We start from the raw sequence: 22,595 nt of genomic DNA on the forward strand, positions 1-22,595 counted from the left end.
AAAGTAAGAATTTAGAGACTAATGTGTATTATTTTCAGGAGCTCAAATACCTAAACAATGCCTAATGATTCTTAATTTACTAAAGAAAAGCAATAAACCCTCGCATTTGAGAAGCTGAAACCACAAAATGTTTGGCGTTTTTGCTTGCAAAATGATGGAAGTGATTAATTCACTGTCAAAACAGTTTCCGATTAATCATTCCAGCTCAAACCAGAAATCTCACTGACTTAAATCAGTGCCAGCATGAGGCTAAACAGGAAAAATGACATGCTCTTATCTAATACTGCATACAGTGAATAAAAAAGACTGAGAGCCTACAACCATGCTAGCTTAGCTGCTCTTTGAGGCTGTTCTTAGGCATGTGGGCGCTCTGAGCAGGTACAATGTTTACCCTGATCCCCATATTGATGAAAAAAAATCAAATGTTAATCTTACCACCTTACAATAGTTGCTGGGACATCTCTCTAAATCCCCTGAATGACAACCTTGTGTCACAAGGGATCACCAACGTCAGAAGACTTGATCCTCTGGTGATTATGGATTTTTGTGCCAAATGTCATGGTAATCCATTGAATAGACGTTGAGATATTGCAGTCAACATCAAAATGGTGAACCATCTGACTGACATCGCTATGCCGTCTCAACCAACTCTATGTTCAGGGAAAAAACATTACAAAAATAATGATTCTCAATAATCTCAATATTTTTTTATGATAGAAAGTAGTGAAAAACAAGTGAGCAATAATGGCAAGTTGGGGGGTTTAACTGAATAAAATAAATGACCAGGCGTAACACGGTTCTCTTCTTTTAGCAATGAAGGGTGCTTTTATATCTGATTCAAAACATTGGTACCTGCTCATTGTGCTATGAATGGCTCTGGCCCATCCTACATTTAGGACATGGTCAAACTTTACACCCCAGCCTGTCAGCGATGCTCTGCTACTGCCAATCGGTTTGCTACTTCCTACAAAGGGGGCCCGGCTACTGCTCAACAAAGTCTCATCTGTTTGCCGTTTTCTTTACAATGGTGGAACAAGCTACCCATTACCATCAGGACAGCAGAAACTCTACACATCCTCTGTCGCAGACTGAAAACCCATCTGTTCAGACTGCACCATGCTGCACCAAACAGTAAAATCAAAAAGAAAACTATCTGTTATTGTACATGGTTGAATGCACTTATTGTAAGATGCCTTGAATAAAAGTGCCTGCTAAATATATGTAAGGGATAATATGAACTGTAGTACATACCTATAAACATAAAGGAAACGTGCTCAGTTATGTACACTTTTCCATACAATTTAATTTCCTCTAAATGGTGATAAAAATGCCAAATGATGAAAAAAACACTTTAGAGTCATGAGTCTGATAATGAACTGCAACCAAAGTGCGGTGAAAATGAAATTGAAGTAGAAAACAAAGTGACCTAATGACCTTTTTTGTCTCTTCTGGTCAGATTCTGCTGGAGCCGACAGTGATCCAGGATGTCCTGTCTGCAGGCAGTCACCTTCAGCTGCTGGAGCTCCTCAGCCTCTGCTCCCACTACCTCATCCAGGTACACACACACGCACGCACGCACGCACGCACGCACGCACGCACGCACCACCGTCTTCTTGTGTGTGAGCTTGAGACATAATAGGGGGAATCAGAGGAAGAATTGCTTTACACCACAGAGTTCCCATTAGGTTAATGGAAATCCTGTGATTTCATGGGATTTTTAGAGGCTGGTTCCACTCAGGAACACTCAGCTGATTTGATCCCGTCTGCGGGGAATATCAAGAAAATGTACTAATGTGCCACTTAGCTTGAAGTGTAATAGCTCTTACATTATGACTTATTCACACATGTATTAGTATCACAATCCAATTACCAACCGCAAAAGAAACCAATTAGGATTCACCCTTGGACAAACAACAGAGCTGCATGGACCAGAGGTGGAGCTCGGGCTGGTTTGTGGGCCTCCAGCCCCAAATGTTTTTACAAAAGGCCCAAATCTTTTAGGGTTTAAAAAAAACCCTGCAAGTTTGTCATTCTGATATGCTACTCCCTAAACAGATCTAATATATCGGGGTAAATTATAGTATTAAAGGCCACATTAACTTGACATTGTTGGGGGATCCTTGATTTGCAATTAAAGCAGCCCAGATTATTATGGGATTAAAGTAGATTTGTTGGCAAAATTCATACTGTGAACTCTTCTCGCCTCTACTCTACTCTACTCTAAAAAAGGGAGTAGGAATAAATAAGTGTGTACTTCTTTCTCCTTTTCAATCATGAAATATTTAAGTTTTAAGTAGCTTGAGCATTTGTGTATTGAGACTGATGTACTGTTTTATATATATTCATACTGGTTGCTTCAGTTTTGTTATGAAAAATACTGACATGGCGTGGTCACAGACCATCAACTGTAAAACTCCATAACTCAGGTCATGACCGAGGTAGTAATGTAAGCTAAAACACAACTAATGCTTGTGCTGATAGTACAGTAACATCAACAAAAGAATACTTTGACATTTAGGGAAATACATTTATTGACATAAAGCTAGTACCAGGAAACAGTTAGCTTAGTTTAGCACAAAAACTTGAAACAGACTGTTAGCTTGGCACTGTGCAAAGGTAACAAAATCCACCTACCAGCACCTCTAATGCTCACTAATTAACATGTTAGAAGTCATGTTTTGCCTATATAAAACACATTTTTAAAATGAGTTGTATTAAGGAGTGTTTTCAAATAGATTAAACAAAAAAAAATTGTTATAATGGATTCAGTGTTGAGCTTCAGTGATGCTAGTAGGTGGACTTTTGACGTTTACATAGAGCCAGACAGAATGTTTCTTCTTCCAGATTTTATGCAAAGCTAACTGTCTCCTGGCTCTAGCTTCCTATTTAGCATACAGATATGAGAGTGGTATCAATTTCTCATCTAAATCTCGGCAAGAAAGCAAATAAGTATCCTTAAATGTCAAACTATTTTTTACAGCAAACATTGCTGCAAAATTTGAGGTCAAAAGTAATTAATGTCCAAATAAAAGCACTTTAATTTCACATTGAACTTTAAATGTAATCTGTAATTAATGGTCTACTGCAGTGGTTCCCAAGTGGTCCAGCCACGGGGTCCATGTTACTATATATGTATTTATTTTTTTCACAAAATATAAAGAACATGTTGGCTTAGAACAAAAATAAATAAAACATGTTGCAAGAACAAACAGAAACGGCACTTAAAAATAAAAGCTCTCTGCCGCATGTTCATTGTACTTAAAAATAAAGTGTATTTTTGAGAAATTTAACACGTTCACAATTCACTTGCAGTCCATTCAGAATGGACCCAGACCCACCAGTTAGGAACCACTGGTCTAGTGTGAACTGGAGGTTTTAGTGCAGAGTCAGATGGACATAGTGTACCGCTCAAAGACACTTCATTTGGGTGGATGCTTGTCATCTAAGGTCCCTGAGTCCAGATCTCTTCTAGAACTAGGCCACCCTGCAGCTTGTTTTATGTTTTTCATCCCAGAGACCAAGATGGATCTGTTGGAACAGGGGCAAAGTCAGCCTACTGTCCTCTGGGTACTCAGCCAAACGCTGCTGCAGATAAAGACAAATCAGGTTGATGTAGAGCTGAACCACTCTGAGGTATTTGATACAACACGTTTCCCTGGAATTCAATGCATTTTGCAGCAGTTTTAGAATCACTTAATTACACACATAGACACCACAGCAATAATCAAATCTACTATTTCATCTTGTGCATCTTGAATTCCTGCCACCAGACTGTTATCTTTTCATTTGACCATCCAAGTCCGTTACATCACAACAGTCAACTCAGCTCAACTGTGCCATCTGGTGGCTGCAAAAGCTCTGCTGGTTTGTAGTTTCCAGCTCACACCTCACTAAAACAAAAAATCCACAATCATGTTATTGATTTATCTGTTTGTTCATCTCCTAACTAACATCTTTGTTTGCAGAATACATGTCAGCTCACAGTTTTATTCGCTGTGTGGTTAAAGTGGAGGGTGAAACAACACCAATAGCATTGATTCCCCAACACACACTGCACCAAATTGATTGAAAATCTGATATATCAGCCAGTCAGGATCACCCGCCTCTGAAATGATGGATACTGATTTTCAGGATTTAGTTAACTGAATATTGAATAAGTTATCGATCCTACACTTGCTGTGTATGGTGCACTGAAACAAACAAACAAAAGAACAAACAAACAAACATAAAAACCGAACACATTGGGTTTATTTGATTTAATAGTGGAAAGTGGTTGCACACAGATTGTTTGCTTTGGCACCAACTTACATAATTGTTTTAAATTAACACAAACTATTAATGCTCAACCAAGACAAATGCTATGTGTTCATATAAAGTCACAGAAATTTGATTCACTGAAGTAGAATAAACACTTTTACAATTTTACTCCAACACAATCTGATCACATAATCCGTACACAAATCTATCCCTTTTTACTCTTATGCTTTATCTGAAATGATTCTAACGACAAATTTAACTGGTGTGTATGTGTGTGTAGTAGTGACTTTATTATTTGTGTTATCATTTAAATGTTAAATGAAGGCTTTTAACCCTTTGATGCCTGAGCAAACTGATTTGATTTCTTTCTAAAACAGGGGAAGAGGGCTACAAGCTACTGTATATTCTCTTCATTTTCTGTATATAAATAAGAGAATTATAAACTGGATCCTGCTTTTTAAAAAAAAAATCTAATAATCCCACCTAGCTAATATTCAGATCATTTCCTTGTCACCTTTTCGTTTTGTCAGTTTGTGGGACATTTCATGCCAAGTTGCTCATAATGTTTTTTCTGTGCTTTTGAAAGAAATCCAACCGATTTCTTCAGTTTTCAGGTGTTTCAATGCTATTGAAAGGCTTCAGAATGCAGCATGGGAAAACTGATGTCGATCCAGGTGTTAAAGGGTTAATCTAATTTGTATTAAATCCTGATTAAGAAATTTATCAAAACACACACTATACACGCAAATGTACTAAATGTCAATGCAAAATGTCTACTTTGAAGGCCCTGATTTGTCAGTCCATTAAAGTATGTCATTAGAGGTTGAGCTAATGCATGTTTGCACTGTGTGTGCTGAGGGACAGCCAGAAGATGGCAGTCTTATTCCACTAGTCAGGCCTCATTTTCTTTTACTTACCTCCTTTCCCCCTCTGTATGTTATTTGCATCTGTAATGTTATCATTTAATTGTGAAATGGGAATCAACCCATAGTTGGAGTATACATTGTGAATTTGTGGTTGACATATGTATGTACAGTATGTATCAGGGATGAGTGTGTATGTCCAACTATTCTATGTGAGCATGAAAAAGAAAAACTAGTAATACCTGGTAAAAATATTCTTAAAACATTATGGCTAACATAAGGGACAACCCAAATAGATTCTTATATAAGTACATTTTTGACTAAATCTGCCTCCCAACTAAATTAAAATATCAATGACATCTTTTGCTGTTTCTAAGTATGGAGAAAACATTTTTGTCAAATACCTGCATTCATTTGTATGTTTATGTATTCACCCTGCAGGAACTGAGCAGCGTGAACTACCTGGAGCTGTACCGTGTGGCCGACCTGTTCCACCTCCCCGCCTTAGAGGAGGCCGTGGTGGGCTTCCTGGTGGAGCATCTGTCTGAGCTGAGCCAGAGCAGACAGGAGGAGGCCCTGCAGCTGCCCTACCGCCTCCTCAGGGAGGTGCTGAAGAGCGACCGCCTCACCTCTTTGAGTGAGGAGGAGATATGGAAGGTACTGGAAGTGTGTGCCTGCTGCCTGCACGTTTGTGTGTGTGTGGTCATGTGTTTCATGACATTAGAGCCCTGGGATGCAGTATTAAAGTGTAGTGTTATGGTCTTATTTGGATAAAAAAAAAAATAAGACGAGAAACAATCATCTCAAGTGGTAAATGTGAACAAATTGCATCTTGGGACTAATATGTTTAGAATATAACACACACACACACACACACACACGCACACGCACACACAATACACAGCACACACACTAGTAAAGAACAAATAAACAGCTGCATCTAATACTGTTTGTTTACAATAATGACGATATGCAATACAAAGGGCCGTTTTAAACCACATGTGATGGACAAGTGTGATGTGCGTCAGTCCATACATCCATGCGTGTGTGTGCGCACGTGCGTGTGTGCGTGTTTCATGAACGACAGGGACTATGGAGTGAAGCAGCATTGCTGGGGTGGAGACTTACTGTTTTGACTGTTCATTTGCACCAATCAGCCTCCCCCCTTCCGCCCTCCCTCCCCCCTCCGATCTCTCTCCCCTCTCTGTCTTTCTCCCCTTCTCGTCTCTGATTAGGCCCACCGCGGCTCCATCAGGGCCCCAATCCCCCAGCTGTCACTCGGCCGCCCGTCTGATTGAAAACAATCAGGCCTCTGATGGCACAATTACCCTGACCCTTTAGCCAGCCGCCGCCGCCATAATCAGCCTCTGATTAGGCTGCTTTGGGCCTCCTTCACTTCGCCCAGAAGGTTAATTTGGGCATCAGACGGAAGCGAACGGCAAGCGGGGACCGTCGTCCGAAAGGGTGGAGGGGATGAGGGGGGGTGTGCACGCCAGTGCTGGACCGATATAGCTTGGCAGTCAATCATCGTCACTCAGAGTTTTCTTAGAGTCTCTCACGCTCTGGAAATCACATTTTCTCTGGCTTTGTTTTTTTTTCCTCTCGTCTTTCTTGCCATCCTTTGCTCTGCCTTTTTGTAGCCCCCCCCCACCTCTCACTATCTCTTACCCTCACTCTCTCTCCCCCTGTCTTTTGTGGTCTAACTCTCCCTATCACACACATGCACACACTTACACACACCCTCTCGCACTTTCTCTTTCAGTGCATAGGGGAAGGAGGGAGAAGGAGTTGATTTATTCTGTGCCCTGAGGAAGTTGCGTGATGCAGCGTGACCTTCACAGTCAGATGCCGTAGTGCACACGCTCACACACTCTTGGAAACACGCACACATACTGTCACTTCTGAGCAATGAGGAGGAGAGGGGCGGGGTGAGCGATAGAGAAAGGGAGGTAGAGACAGGAGAGTGGCACAGATACCACAAAAAGACAATCCTGACTTGCATGTTTGTTGCATATTCACACCTTTTTTTGAAGGAGAAATTAAGGAAAAGCCATTTGCAATTGAGTAACCGTCTTGACGTCGTAGACACCAAATGCTGTGTTTGATTTGTAGTGTGATTCTGTGAATTTTGTCGGGTTTGTCTGTGGTCATCGCCATCCTCCACTGCCCTTCCAAAACTCCAAAAGTTCTCCGTCTCTGCACAGATGACGTTAAAAACCACTTTGTTTTCTCCATAATGGTATCAGTGATCTCCAGTCATCGCGCCCACTTTCACACCCCCTCGCAACTAAATAACCTTCCACTGCTCTCAAGTTCAATTAAATTCTCTGCAACCCAGTTCGCCTGCATTAAACAAAGAAAGGTGCCTGTGGATATTTACAGTCTGTATATTGAATGCTGCTGATTAATAAATACTTCTGAGTATGGATGCAGTGCCGGCTTGCCTCAGTCTTGACATAATAGCCTATAGGTTTCTAGAACAATAAATCCGATTAGCCGTTAATTTTTAACATTTATCCTCAAATCTTTAATTAATTTCATACTGACTTCATGCCATCTCTTATGTGCATTCTTTTTTCTCTTGCACCCTTTATTCATTTCTCTTTCTGTTTGTTCTTCTTAACCTTTTTTCTAGCCTAATCCTATCTCCTTCCTTCTTCCCATCCTTCCTTTTAAGGGACCGTATGAAAAGTTTATGGGTAGAGAAGAGGCTAAATCTTATGTTTCAAGTTGTAAAAAGAGAGTTATTAGTACTTTCTCCCACTCCTTTGACTTAAAAAAAAGCATTATTGATTCAGTTCAACTTATTTGATCAACAAAAAGCAAAAGAGGCGAAGCACAAAGAATTCAACACAGCACACTAAATCAAGCCATTAAGCCCAATGTGAAACAATGATTTTGATACATTCATTAAATTGTACATAAAAAAGTTTAAAGCAATTTCCAAATTACTTGCAAACAACAAAATGGTAAATTTCACTCAATGTCACTCATTTAAAAAAACAATAAAAACCTGTTAATCAAACATGTATCATTACTGCTTCATGAGTGGAGCAAACCCAAAGTATAGTACTGAATTTGAATTACATTTTAAGCCAGTGATATTTAACTTACAGCCCGTGAACCAAATCTGGCCCGTGATAGGACGAGGAGTGGCCCACCAAAATTTTTATTTTGTACTTTAAGTGTAAAAAAGGTGCCAGATTGCATAAAAAAAACATAAAAATAGATCTTGTTTATTAGGGAAAAAAGTGCCAGAGAAGGATCCTCCAGTCCCCTTGACAGAGGTCTGGGCTAATTATTTATTAATTATAAAATGAGAATTTATAAATTCTATTGTATATGTGTAATTAAGGGGAAGTCCATTTGTATGAGTCTTTGGCTTCTTGACCTGACATCTTTCTCTCTCTTTTTTTTTTCTTTTTTTAATATCAGTAAGTCAGCAGTTTTATGTGTGTGCAAATAAAATAAAGTATTAAATATTATTGGTTATTCATTAACTGGCTCCTGGCCTCCTGTCATTTTGAAAAACTGGCTGCAGGCAAAGCAAGCTTAATGTCCCTGTTTTAAGCTAACTTTATTGAACACATTTAACTTTATTTTTGTGAAGGTGGGAAGGTCTGTTGAAACAGTCCATCACTCACACCGTTCTTCTCTCTTCAATCTGGCTCTAGTTGGTCGTTCTGTGGCTGGAACATGACTGTCGCTACCAGTACACTGAGGATCTACTTCAACATGTCCGCTACGGCCTGATGGACGTCCCCACACTGCACCACCTTGCCCGTAGCCACTCTCTGGTCCAGTCCAGCCCCACTGCTGCCGCCCTTGTGGAGGAGGCCCTGGACTACCACCACGCCACCTTTGCCCAGCCCCTTCGTCAGTCAGCCCGCACCAGGCCTCGCTTCCAGTCTCTCACCCTCTACATAGCTGGGGGGCGAAAGCGGGAGGTGAGCAGGGTCAGGGAGTTGCGGTACTTCAACCCAGCCGCTCAGGAGCATGTGCGGGTCGCAGGTGGGTCAAACTGGAGCGAGCTGGCACCCATGCCCACTGGACGCAGTCACCACTGTGTGGCAGTAATGGGGAACTTCCTGTTTGTTGTGGGTGGGGAGGTGGAGCATGCCACTGGGAGGACGTGTGCTGTAAGGACTGCTTGTCGGTACGACCCCAGAGGAAACTGTTGGACTGAGATTGCCCCCATGAAGGCCTGCAGAGAACACTTTGTCCTGGGTGTGCTGGGTCAGTACCTGTACGCAGTGGGGGGCAGGAACGAGCTGAGGCAGGTGCTGCCCTCTGTGGAGCGCTACTGTCCCAAGAGGAACAAATGGATGTTTGTCCAACCCTTCGACCGCTCACTGTCCTGCCACGCCGGCTGTGTGGCTGACAACCTGCTCTGGGTCTCAGGTATACAGAGATAAGCGAGACAGACTCAAGACACTCACACTCTCTCACGTATGCATTACATTTACCTTGATTCTACACTTTAAAGTGGAAATAGGTCATTTTTTTGGCTTTAACTTATAATGATGTAAATGTTAATTGTTAATATAACAGCTACAGAATAACGACATCCTCAGCATTTAAATTGGTTCCCTATAAGCTTTACTTTCACTATGCGATACTGTCTGCCACTGGGTACAATCTCCAGGGAAAAATGGAGGCTCGATTGTTGATTTTACGGCATGAAGGAAGTGCATCAACCAAAAACAGGAAGAGGAAAGCACTTTTGTTTTCCCTGGTAGCAGTCTGTATCTATCCCTACAAGGTTTTCTTCCATTAGCTACCAGCCCTACGGCCACAGATACAGGTTCCAAAAAAGGCATGATAAAATTATGCAAATGACCGGTACATTTGTATCACTCAAAGGTAAACAAAGGTAATCTCGTGAGTGTCTGGTACAATTTGAACATTCACCAGCCATTTGATCGAACTACCTTAATTTTTAAGTTAGTTTTTCCTGGCATTGTAAACTTTAAAGCTTGACTGGATTGATCTTGACTGGATTGATCTCTTGATCTGAGAAAATATGTCATCGCTGTCTCCATTTCCCAGCTTCTTTCAACTAAAAACCATAAAATAACATGTTTCTAAACCAGTTTGCTTTTCTTACACACACGAAAGAATTTCTGTTTGCTCTATGTCTCCATTGTAGACTAAACGAATGAATAACCTTATGCTTTCTCCTGTTTTCCTTTACTCCCTCTCCATCCCGATGCCGACCTTTACTGTTGTTGTTGTTGTTACTTGTTTGCACAAAGCATTACTCATTTTGGTATTAATCAGTATAAAATAAATGACACTTTCACTTTACCTTTTCAGTGGACATGCCACTTTCTTCTGACATATTTCCAAAATGTTAATTGTTCATGGAAATTCAGAAAGAAATGTAGTGTGTTAGTTTTGTTAGTCGTTGTTTTTGTGCGGCGCCAATACTTTGTCTATGTCCACCTAATTAATCGAGTACAGAAACACTCTTGACATGTAGTCCAAATAAACACTGCTTTGTGCACATTTGTACAAAAATCTTTTGCTCAGTGATAAAAACCAAAGATGTTGTTCCTTTGTGTTACAGGCGGGGTGACGAATACAGCTCAGTACCAGAATCGTCTGATGGTATACGACCCAGAACAGGTAACTGAGATCTGACACTTTGAGTGTATTCAAAAAAACAATTCTGTAAGTGTTTACGAGAGGTGCAAAAGGTGTCCCTCATTGTGACAAACCCACAGAGATCCAGATGTTTCCCTCACTACTTGGTAGAGACCAAACAGAGCTAATAGACAGTTGATATTGGACTTACATTTGCCAGTTGGCCAGAAACTTGAAGGTAAATCAATGTCAATGGTTTAACACGTTTGCTAGATGTGAATAGCTAACTTTCTGCTCACATATTTGCCATATCAGCTGGTAGTGCAAAAATTTGTGTCTTGGGTTAATAGCTTGTTGCGCTGCCACCAAGTGGCATACGTGTTGTTGAAACACATTAATGTAAGTTTTTATTACCTGTCACGGAGCCTTTTGGTGTCATTCAGTTTTCAGTCAACTTCACTGTTGGACCAACATGTTTCAGCTTGTGGCCATCTTCAGGGTATGAAAGGACCGCACTCATATGAAATAGTGTCTTCATGCATTCCACAGACGTTTCTAGCAGTCTGCAAACAGGGAACAGCCTCACCAGTCATCAGGGTCTATCATAAACGCGTTGGTCTGATGATCATTACCACAAGTGTTGCTATAGTTTTGACCCTTTAAAACTGCTTCTCCATGCACCTTGCAAGTTGGTGAAATTGTGCCAGAAACTCCCACTTTAATTCAGTTCTGTACAGTCAGTTGTCAGACTTGCTTACTCCTGAGCTGTGTAACCCATCATGATACAAATTAGAAGTAATGTACTTTATTTACATAATTTTGCGACTTAGGTGTCTCCGTTTTGTAATTCCTCATTTTTTTCGGTCGATTGTGTACTCAAAGCTACTTGCTGTACATATTAATGTATGTGTGTCTGTCCTAGAATTGTCTTTCCTCTGATGATCTTCCTTTTCTCTTCAAAGATAAATGTCTTATTGTTATTATTTAGTCTTTTCCTTTTCTAAATAATGTTACGTTCACATGAAATCAGGGAGAGAGTGGACGGCAAACTGGATATGATTGTAGTGGACAAGAGCAGGACGGTAAAATTAACTGAGGCATACGGACAACAGCAATGGTGGGATGCATTGCCGCTAAAAGTTCAAATATTTAAACTTTGCTGTTCTCTGTGAAGGAATTTACCTGATGTTATGTAGCTCCTTCACACAAGGAAAAATACAGGTGATAGGGACAAAGAATGGACATAACTGGAAACATGACATAAAATAATAAACATAGAATTATTCAGTTTAATATATTTTATTTTATTCTTTGTAAACATTATGATATCAGCATTGCAACATATTGTCATGCATATCTTGTTTTACTGTCCTGCCATTCAGTCAGACTGCTTGTTTTTCGTGTGCCGTCCAGAAGGGTTTTTCCTGTCTGCCTGATTCCATGTGAAAGCAACAGAAGGGTGTAAGTATAGAGAGTGTCCCTATAGTGTTCACACTGTAAAGTCTGTAAAACAAATTTGTGATTTGTGGCTTTTAGCCAAAAATAGGCTTGACTTCACAGTAATTAATAGGCACCCAGCCAAATATGAATGATTAAAAAAGTCACCAAGCATATGAAATTATGTTTTAAAGTCAGGTAAAAATAGGCAGTATTAGTGCGCCCACTCATGGAAAAGCCTTCAAAACAACAACAAAACTCGGCTCACAAAAAACTCAACGGCTCTGGTACTTTTACAGTCTAGGGGAAGTGCATATGCAAAGGATTGCTCCATTTCGTCATTGAGGCCTTTAGCCCTGGCCAAAAAATACTTGACACAAAAATGGTGAAAAAACACTCTGACTCCAGAATTCAGTACTAAATGTTTCCCAGTCTCATCTGAAGTGTTTTCTATTCTGTATAATGTATTTAGATGTACATACGTAAATCTCAGATTTGACTTGATTTGATTTGATTTGACTTTACCCCAGCTTTACAGGTTCATGCAAGTGTGTTGGAAGATAGTGGATTATTGATTCCCAGGTCGTCACCTTCTGACACTTTGAGTTAGTGGTTCGGTCCAACGACCAATCCAAAACGTCTGTATTTGGCAATGTAGAATTGAGATTCAACAATCAACTATCTTTCTCCAGAGTTACCTACAGTAATGTTAATATTAGGTCCGCATTCATTTTTGTCAGAGTAATATTGTTGTGAGGTGATGCAGTGCATACACTTTAAAAAACTGTACTTAAACAGCATCAGTGTAGCAATAATGGCTTTTTCAGGAAATTAATGCAGACATTATGTTCGCTGTGATGGATTGCACAATAGGCAGGTGTCAAGAGTCGGCTAATTGATTTTCACACCATATGGAAATTAATGTAAACCTATGGCATCGTGGAAAAAAGGAAAACTACAAAGTGTGAAACTCTACACCTTACTTTAGAATATATTTCACAGTTAAGTTTTGTATTTGTGATTTGTAGCAAATTATTTATGCTACAAAAACATTTGCACTGGTCCTTTAACCCTTTAGAACCTGGGTCCACATCAGTTTTGTTCTGTTGCATTCAGACGCCTTTCACAAACACTTAAACCTATGTAAGCTAAGAAAATTAGACTGATTTCTTTTGAAAACATGGGGAAAGGCAATGAGCAACTCAGCAAAAACATTTCCGGAAAACTGCCAAAAAACTAAACAAACAAAAAACAAAACAATAAGTAAAAGGTGACAAGAAAACAAATTTAAAAATAACTGTGAGGATATTATTAGATATTATCCAAGAAAGGAAAAGAGTCCCAAAAAATATATTTATAATTCTTATGATTATATATTTAGAATTATGTTACAGAAAAAAAAATTGTACTCACTCAGTAATTTTCTTGTAAGTTTTTACAATTTGTTTTTTTGCCAATTTTGGAGCCATTTCTTGATAAGCTACTTTTTGCCTTTTTGCCAATTTGATCAGCTTTTAAAGGGTTAATGTAAATCCTCCTAATATTTCCTCTACAAGGTTACAACCTTTTATCCTAAGTACAAAGTGAACAGCAATAGATAAACATATATCTATGATCTCTCAGTGTATCACGGATGAGATTTTGATTAAATATGATTTCTGTATTTGCAGTACTCTCAGCTAACTGTAGCGGAATGTCAGAAGCTGCAGTTTGTGTTTGTGTAAGTCTGTGAGCCAGTTGTTTACGATGGCTGGATCTCGGTGAGGCTGTATATAGTATGAAGGTATGCGGTGTGTATATGTTTAAGGTGCACATCCATATGGGTCTGTGTTTGTACACGTTGGCGTGGAAGCGAGGGAATGAAGAAACGAGCGAAAGAGAGAGGGAGAGGGTCTCATTTGTATTCACCATGAATCTACGTTCACCTGCCAGAGCAACAGCAACCCCCCACCCACTCTACCCTCAACAGATGGCCACCCGTCAGCTCCCAGCAGACACACACACACACATACTCACTCCTCATTCTCTGCCTCAATCAAACGCACACACATACACACACTGACACAAAATAAGCTTCGACACACTTAGTGAAATGAGCAGGGATCCTCGGTGTAAAATGGAGTGGCTGAAACATATGATTAGAAATAGGGAGGGAAGTCATTAGTACAAACCAGAGCTCCAGTGTCACGTTATTTATCTTAGCACTGAGCATACATCAATTACCCATGCATGGATATGCTTAAATATTAATCTTCTTATTCATCCTCCTTCTCTTCCCACCCTCTCTGTTTCTCTCTCCCTCCCTCTCCGTACTATATCTCACCTCCTTCTCATCTGCATCGAATCATTTTCTGCCTTGTTTCTTCCTATCCATCTGCTTTTCCCCTAATCCATTCTTTAACCACCTCCACCTCCTTCCTCAGGACCAGTGGTTGGCCCGCAGTCCCATGTTGCAGAGGCGAGTTTACCACGTCATGGCGGCGGTGAGGAGGCAGCTCTATGTGCTCGGCGGGAACGACCTGGACTACAACAACGACCGCATTCTGGTCCGTCACATCGACTCCTACAACATGGACCTGGACCAGTGGACACGCTGCTCCTTCAGCCTCCTCACGGGTGGGCTAAGTGAACACACCACACGTGACCATACATACATATTTCAGATTTATTCTGGGGATGATTTATCATTAGATAGCAACTGATTGGTCAACCTTCTGGTCTGCAAGACTGTGTTCTTTTCTTTTAGTGTTGCTTCACATTGACTGGGTAGGAATTTTCCTCTCGTTTAAACAAATAGTTTTATCTACACTAATTCACTTTCTTACTCAGAATAAGATGAGAAGATTAATACCACTCATGTATGTACTCAAAATATGAAGCTATAGTCAGAGGACAGTTATCTATACTTAACACAAAGTTTCTCCTTGTTTTTGTCATCCAAGTGAATAAGTGTATTTCCCAAAATGTCCATCTATGGCTTTAATTGGGGAAGCAGCAGAGAGGAATCCCATCCTATACAGGGCACACACTGCCAGGAAACCCACTTACACATAAGAATGGATAAAATAAAAGTGCCATTCCTAAAAAAGTTCTCTCACCGAGAGGGAAACCATTGAATATGGCTGATTCTTGTCACCACATTCAATATTATGTAAACTTCCTTCATCTAAGTTATGAGTCTTTAAGTTCTATGTCATATGTCACTGCCATTTAGAGAGAAGTTCTCAATTTTAATATCTTAAGCTCTGAAACCAACTTCTAAAGTTTTAGTGGAGATATTTTGAAGCATTTTAAAGTAATATTTTTAAATGAACATGGATCGAATGGCTGTATGTGAGAGCTGTTATTTGTGGTGATGAACCCACAGAGAATCATCACCTGACTCTGCAGTTCTCCTCAGCTTTAAGTTGTATTTGGTAACTTATAAAAATGACTTTTGTCATATTTGCTAAAACTGTCATTATTTACAAATAATCTGTCAAAAAAAAGATGTTCCTTTTTCATAGCTCTGTAATGGCATTTGCTCGAATGTACCGTGCCTGAAGGAAAACAACCAATCAGGGTTACCGAGTCTCTAACGCAGCTGTCAATCATGTCGTAAATGGTGAACTGCAGCCAGACTGTCCAATTAGGCAGTGCTGATCAAACAATTCTGTTACTGCATTGCCTATTTGATAAAGAAGTTGACCACTTGAGGAATGTCAATCCAGTATTTACTCTGTTTTACTTTCCACCAGCTCCTAAGGGAAATATCTGACTCTTGAGCTTCTAAATGTTCCACAATGTTTACATGTGGCTAACATAGTAAAGTTAGAACTGTCAGAGTTAGAGCTGTGAGACATTCCTTAAAGCTGTGGCTTGCAACTTTAATAAAAATGTCTTTTTTCACTATTGCGGAAACTGTTGCTACATCCACACAGAATTACACGACACAGATATTCTGTGAGAAAAATAATGTTTCTCCTCCTCTTAGTGCCTCTAATGTCATTTTTCCAGAATCTACTGCAAAAACAACCAAACAGAGCTGAGGAGTCTCTTATGCAGTCAATTATGTTAAGCACTGCTCATGAACTGCAGTTAACCTTTTAAACTAGGCGTCGCTGATTAAGTATGAATCAAGTTTTTGTAATTGCATTGCCTATTTCTCACCTCAAATTTTGTCAGAAACATATTTGAGTGTACTGTTTAGCTGTAACTTGAGAAAGTTTGTGTTCTGGCCACCTTATCAAAAACAGTCAAGCCAAAACCACGCACTCCCCACCAGCTGCAGCAACTTTCTCATTTCCCAGGTAAACAGTACACTAAAATATATTTATGAGAACATTTGCATTGAGAAATAGGTAATCCATCAAGTCTGACTGAAGTTCACGAGCAGTGATTGACATGATTAACAGCTGTGTTAGAGACTCCTCGGCTCTGATTGCTTGCTTTCCCTCAGCTGCGGCAGATTCTCACAAATCTACAAATCTACCTTTGGCACCATGAGGAGGAGGAGGAATATGATTTTCTCACAGATTATCTGTCTCATGTAATACTATATGGGTGTAGTGACAGTTTGAGCAAATATGAAAAAAGTTCTCTTCTAAAAGTTGCCAACTACAGCTTTATGGAGCGTCTTACAGCTCATTGTTTAGAATTTACAGCTCACTACTTTACTGTTTTGTTTTTGGTGTCAGTAGCCAAAAGAAGAAGCTTTAATTCTGTCAATTCTGACTTCACTATGTTAGCAACATGTTAACATTTGAGAGCATTTTGTGCCTCAAGAGCCAGATTTTTGAGCCAGGAGTTGGTGGGAAGCAATTCAGAGTGAGTATCGGACTGAGATTCCTCACTTTTCTATCAAAGGTCCTGAAAACTTAAGATTAGAATGATGGGGTCCTACATGAGAGGACAATTTTCTGCCAAAGTTAAAACTATTTTGCTTATTTCACATTCAAAAAAAAAAAGATTATCACATTCTTCGCGCAGCAATCAGGATTTAGAAACATGTGAATCAAAATGTCAAAGTATATATGTCTATACACACACACACACACACACACACACACACATATATATATATATTTAATGTGACAGAGAAATAAGTCTTCAGGGTCTTTCATGCTAATTTACACAGTGTATTTTTTATAATTCCAGTGATGTGCTGTATGTGCTACATTGGCTGAGTGAAGCTCTCTGCTTTATCCTCCTCTTATTAGATAAAAACCCAACACATAATGCCTCCCTGCTGGTTGTGAGTGGGCGGTAGGATGATATACATGAAAACATATATCACTACTTTGGACCCATGAGCATGATGCATCTATAGCCTCCAGGATGGAGGTAGGATGGAGTACCACCTTCACCAGCATGAATCCAGAGGCACTAGAGGCACAATCTATTGTGCATATACTGTAGAATGTGGTCATATTCTCTCATTTCACGCTTTTCAGAGAAGGCTTACAGGGTTTAGAGTTCAGGTGACTTTTACTATTCCCCCCTCCCTCTCTCCTCCTGTATGACTTTCCTCTTTTGTTCTTTCCTCCTGTGATATCTGTAAAAGTTTACGACAAAGTCACAGGAAAGAGAACAGGAGCTCAATCTCAATCTCCCCATACACTCCCGCCCTTGCCCCATCTTTCTCCATTTATCTCTCTCTCTCTCTGCCTCCCGTGGGACCTGGAAGTCATATTGTCAGAATGCCCTCTGCGTGGCACAGTGAAGCATTGTGTCGGCTGTCTCGTCTCCAGGTCAAAATGAGTCCGGAGTAGCAGTCCATGATGACAGGATCTATGTGGTTGGAGGATACTCCATTTGGACCAATGAACCTCTGGCATGCATTCAGGTGAGAGACAAGGTTTTTGGATTTAGTCTAATAACAGCTGTGACACTTATTATTAGCTTATCAGATCAAGTGCGATGAATTCAGCAGTTCAATTGATAATATGCTGCTCTTACAGTGAAGTTAAACAGCGGTGCATTAACTACAAAATAGCCAATGAATTGAATGAGACCATACATCTGGCCAAGGAGGATATGTTTTCAGTTTGGCTTATTTGACATCATGATTGCTTAAAAACTACCAGCCCGATTTTCATGAAACTTGTTATAAGGATGTTTCATGGACCAAGACAGAACTTAGTACATTTTGGAATGGATCCGAATCACAGGGAGGACACACAAATTATTTTTTACTTTCGTTAACATTGTGAGATTTGGCATTTGGCATTTGGCATTTGGCGGATTAAAGGACATACATCTTAATATCTAGTAGATAGTAAAGTTCAATATTGACAAAACATAGCCTGTTGAAGAAATACAATGACTTCACATCATAGTCCACATTCACAGGTACACTATATGGACAAAAGTATTGGGCCATCTACACATTACACCTGCAGGAGCTTTTATAACATCCCATTCTAAATCCATAGATATTAATATGGAGTTGGTCCTCCCTTTGCAGCTATAACAGCTTCCACTCTTCCGGGAAGGCTTTCTACAAGATTTTGGAGTGTGTCTGTGGGAATGTTTGCCCATTCATCCAGAAGGGCATTTGTGAGGTCAGACACTGATGTTGGACGAGAGGGCCTGGTTTGCAATCTCCGTTCTAGTTTATCCCAAAGGTGTTGGATAGGGTTGAGGTCAGGGCTCTGTACGGGCCAGTCAAGTTCTTCCACACCAAACTCATCCAGCCATGCCTTTATGGACATTGCTTTGTGCGCTGGGGCACAGTCATGCTGGAACAGAAAAGGGCCTTCCCCAAACTGTTTCCACAAAGTTGGAAGCATACAATTGTCCAAAATGTCCTGGTAAGCTGAAGCATTAAGATTTCCCTTCAGTGGAACTAAGGGGCCGAGGCCAACCCCAGAAAAACAACTCCATAGCATTATCCCTCCTCCGCCAAACTTTACAGTTGGCACAATGCAGTCGGGCAGATAACGTTCTCCTGACATTCACCAAACCCAGACTCATCCATCAGACTGCTAGATAGAGAAGCGTGATCCGTCACTCCACAGAACACGTTTCCACTGCTCCAGTCCAGTGACGGCGTGCTTTACACCACTCCATCTGACGTTTGGCATTGTGCTTGGCGATGTAAGGCTTGCATGCAGCTGCTCGGCCATGGAAAACCATGCCATGAAGCTCCCAGTTTTTGTACTGATGTTAATGCCACAGGGCGCTGGGACTCTGCCGTTATTGATTCAGCAGAGCGTTGGCGACTTTTACGCAATATGCGCCTCAGCACTTGGCAACCGCGCTCTGTAACTATACATGGCCTGCAACTTTGTGGCTGAATTGCTGTGGTTCCTAAATGCTTACACTCTGCAATAATACCACTGACAGTTGATCTTGGAATATCGAGGAGGGAAGAAATTTCACGAACTGAGTTTGACTGTTGCAACGGTGGCATCCTATTACAGTACTATGCCTAGTACTACTACTAATTCAGTGAGCTCTTTAGAACGACCCATTCATTCACAAATGTTTGTAAAGGCAGACTGCATACACCTGTGGCAATGGGACTGAATGAAACACCTGAATGCAATGATCAAGAGGTGTGGCCCAATACTTTTGTCCATATTGTGTAGCAGTAATCCCCTAGGGTAGCCTAACATGTAGTCAGACTTTAAACTTCATACAGAAAGCAGTTGTCATGAAGCACTTTGGGACAGTTGTTTAAAGCAATACTTGGCCACCCAAATGACCATTTCTATATCAGTAATCCACCAAGTAGCAAGTTGAATTTGAAATGAAAACTAGAATCCAAGACAGAGAAAAGTCTTGATGAATTGAAGTTCTAGCGGTCCGCGTTAAATGGCAAAACTACATCAAAACATATAGTTTACAAATTGTAACACAACTTCAGCAGTATGATCCACTTCTCATTTATCCTGTCGTATGCTAAGTACTTCCTAAACAGACTGGCCTTTCTGACTGGGAACTGAACTAAAAGTGAAACTTGTCTATGCTCTTTTCATAGCCAGACTCCATTGACAAAAAGCACAATTTTACCTTAATGAAGACTTGAGCTGCTGGTCTACCGCTGCCTTGATTGGTTGGTTTGTTTGTGTTATTGTGTGACTCTGATGAATCTAAACTGACCCGTCAAAACACCAAAGTCACAACTTCTGATTGAGGTGGCAGTAGATCAGCCCCTTCAGGGTTCAGTGAGGTAAAATTACTGTTTGCCATAATTGTGGGTTTTTGTGTCATAGTATGGTCTTTGTTTTGGGGTTTTCTGTTTGTGTTTCATGTTTCTTGTTTTCCTTGTATCTAGTTACTCATGTTCAGTTTCCTGTTTTATTTTGTAGTTTCACCCCCATGTGTCATGTTTGCTTTTACTCCCTGTCTGTGTGTGTTTTCTTGCCATAATGTTTCCCTGATTAGTTTCACCTGTCTTGAATAAGTCTGGTCTGTCTTTCCTTGCTAGTCTTCACCGCACACCTGTTTCTGTTTTAGTCTCGTTCACTCCACCCTAGTGTTCCCAGCCACACCTTCATTGGTCATCCAAACCCTGTGTTTCCTGTGTCCACCTTCCTCAGCTGTGTGTCGTTGTCTTGATTAGTTCCCTGTGTGTACATATACCTGTTTCCCTTTGTCCCTTCTCAGTTAGTCTGTGAACCCTGCTGTTTGCCCTGCTGTTACCCTAGCTTTAAGTCTAACCTGTGATTTTCCTGCCATCATCCTGCCCTGCAATCCTCCTCTCACTCTTTGTTTGCACTCCTGGCTGCTTCTTTTTTTGTTCTGCATTTGGGTCCACATCCAACTTCACCCCCTGACAGTAACAATAAAACAGGAAACAGAAAACGAGTAACTAGAAACAAGGAAAACAAGAAACAAGGAACACAAACAGGAAACCCCCAAAAACAAAGTCCATACTATAATACAAACACCTAAAGTCATGACACTGTTTTTATCAATGGAGTCTGGCTTTGAAGAGAGCATACATAAGTTTCACTTTTTGTTCAGTTTCCAGGGGCCATGTTCACTAAGTTTTTTTCCTAAATTTGTTCTGAAGAAAAGTCAGATTCATGACGTGTCCTTTAATAACAGAATTGTTCGCACCTGTACTTTTAAATAATCAATCCCAAACATTTGAGCAAAAAATGTAAGAGTGCTCTTTTGTGTGTGTAGATTCTGTTCTTATCTAAGAACAAATCCCAAATAAGAACATGGGTGAATGTCAGAATCTATGTAAAAACTGTCTAAGTGGTTTTTAGGAAGACATTTCTCAAGAACAGTTAGTGAATGAGGCCCCAAGAGGGACTGTCTTTGAAAAGCACTGAGCATACCACTATATATTTCTAAAGAAGTTTCCTCTCTCAGGTGCTGGATCTGAGCACAGAGGGGAAGGAGGAGGTTTTCTACGGCCCAACACTGCCTTTTGCCTCCAATGGAATCGCAACTTGTTTCCTCCCTGCTCCTTACTTCACCTGCCCAAACCTACAGACTCTACAAGTACCCCATCACAGGATAGGTGCTGTTTAAACCTCTGATGAACAAAACGCCTGAAAACATGAACACATAACCAGAGAATGGACGAGCCTCAACTCAGCTCTGGAGCGTCAGTATTTACAAACGTGGCTGAAAAAAAAGGACCTGATGATAGTAATCCTTCTGGAAGCTACCATCTCTGGAGTGTACAGGGATTTCTCTGAGACCCAACTGTAATAACAAGACTTTGCTGAGCTACAAGAGCCATGCTACTCTGCAAGCTTCTAGTAAAAACAAGCAGCTGTCACAGTAATACAGCATATCTGTTGTATTTCCCCAAAGACTGAGACACTATTCATGATGTCCAGCGAAGCAAGTAAAAATAAAAAAAACTCCTGCGGGATTATAATTCCCAAAGAAGACAGGAACAAAATGCCAATTCCATTACCAATTAAGTGACTTGTGGAAAGCGGACATTGCTGGATTGCTCAATTGTCCACAGGAGTTCAAAGAAACTGTCCTCTTTGTAACCCATTATAGGGCTGTAGGAGCTAAAAATCACAATATAACATTTCCATTAAATCTGTATTATCACTTCGGTCGCCTGAAAAACGTGTGCAGGATGCTTTTCAAGATATGAAGAACAAAGTTGCATGCGCTTTGAAAGTAAAGATTGGTTTAACAAGTGTCAAGAGCCTGAGGCTCATCCGTGCATAAATAACCATGCCATTTTTTAATTCAAATAAAAGTAAAAAAATTACTTAATTTTTCTGCATCAGCAGCGACACACTCCTGTATGTGTGTATGTCATGGACTAAGTGAGTTTTTATTATGCTCAGGACCTAAGACTGTTTAAGTTCATATGAATGTGGTCATTGTCATCATTCAGAGAAGTGTGTGTATAAGATATTATAATAATGCTGCATTGTGCTGATTTTAAAAACAAAATTGACCAAAAGAAAGACAAAGTCTCTGCATTTCCCTATTCTGTCCAAAACATGTTTCTGAAAGAATATATGGCACATTTTCAGAATA

The 22,595-nt window shown here is 40.3% G+C and overlaps 1 protein-coding gene across 1 annotated transcript in view; it reads left to right on the forward strand.

The window, feature by feature from the left end:
• klhl32 (kelch-like family member 32) overlaps nucleotides 1-22,595 on the forward strand; it is a 39,558-nt gene extending 16,963 nt beyond the window's left edge. The window contains exons 5-11 of the mRNA XM_042490282.1: nucleotides 1,457-1,555; nucleotides 5,562-5,777; nucleotides 8,795-9,521; nucleotides 10,690-10,748; nucleotides 14,567-14,759; nucleotides 17,873-17,967; nucleotides 21,453-22,595. Of these exons, the coding sequence (XP_042346216.1) occupies nucleotides 1,457-1,555; nucleotides 5,562-5,777; nucleotides 8,795-9,521; nucleotides 10,690-10,748; nucleotides 14,567-14,759; nucleotides 17,873-17,967; nucleotides 21,453-21,614 (1,551 nt within the window). The 3' untranslated portion in view covers nucleotides 21,615-22,595. The remainder of the gene's footprint in view (nucleotides 1-1,456; nucleotides 1,556-5,561; nucleotides 5,778-8,794; nucleotides 9,522-10,689; nucleotides 10,749-14,566; nucleotides 14,760-17,872; nucleotides 17,968-21,452) is intronic.

This window comes from Plectropomus leopardus, chromosome 7, assembly GCF_008729295.1.
Source record: "Plectropomus leopardus isolate mb chromosome 7, YSFRI_Pleo_2.0, whole genome shotgun sequence".
Lineage (NCBI taxonomy): Eukaryota > Metazoa > Chordata > Actinopteri > Perciformes > Serranidae > Plectropomus > Plectropomus leopardus.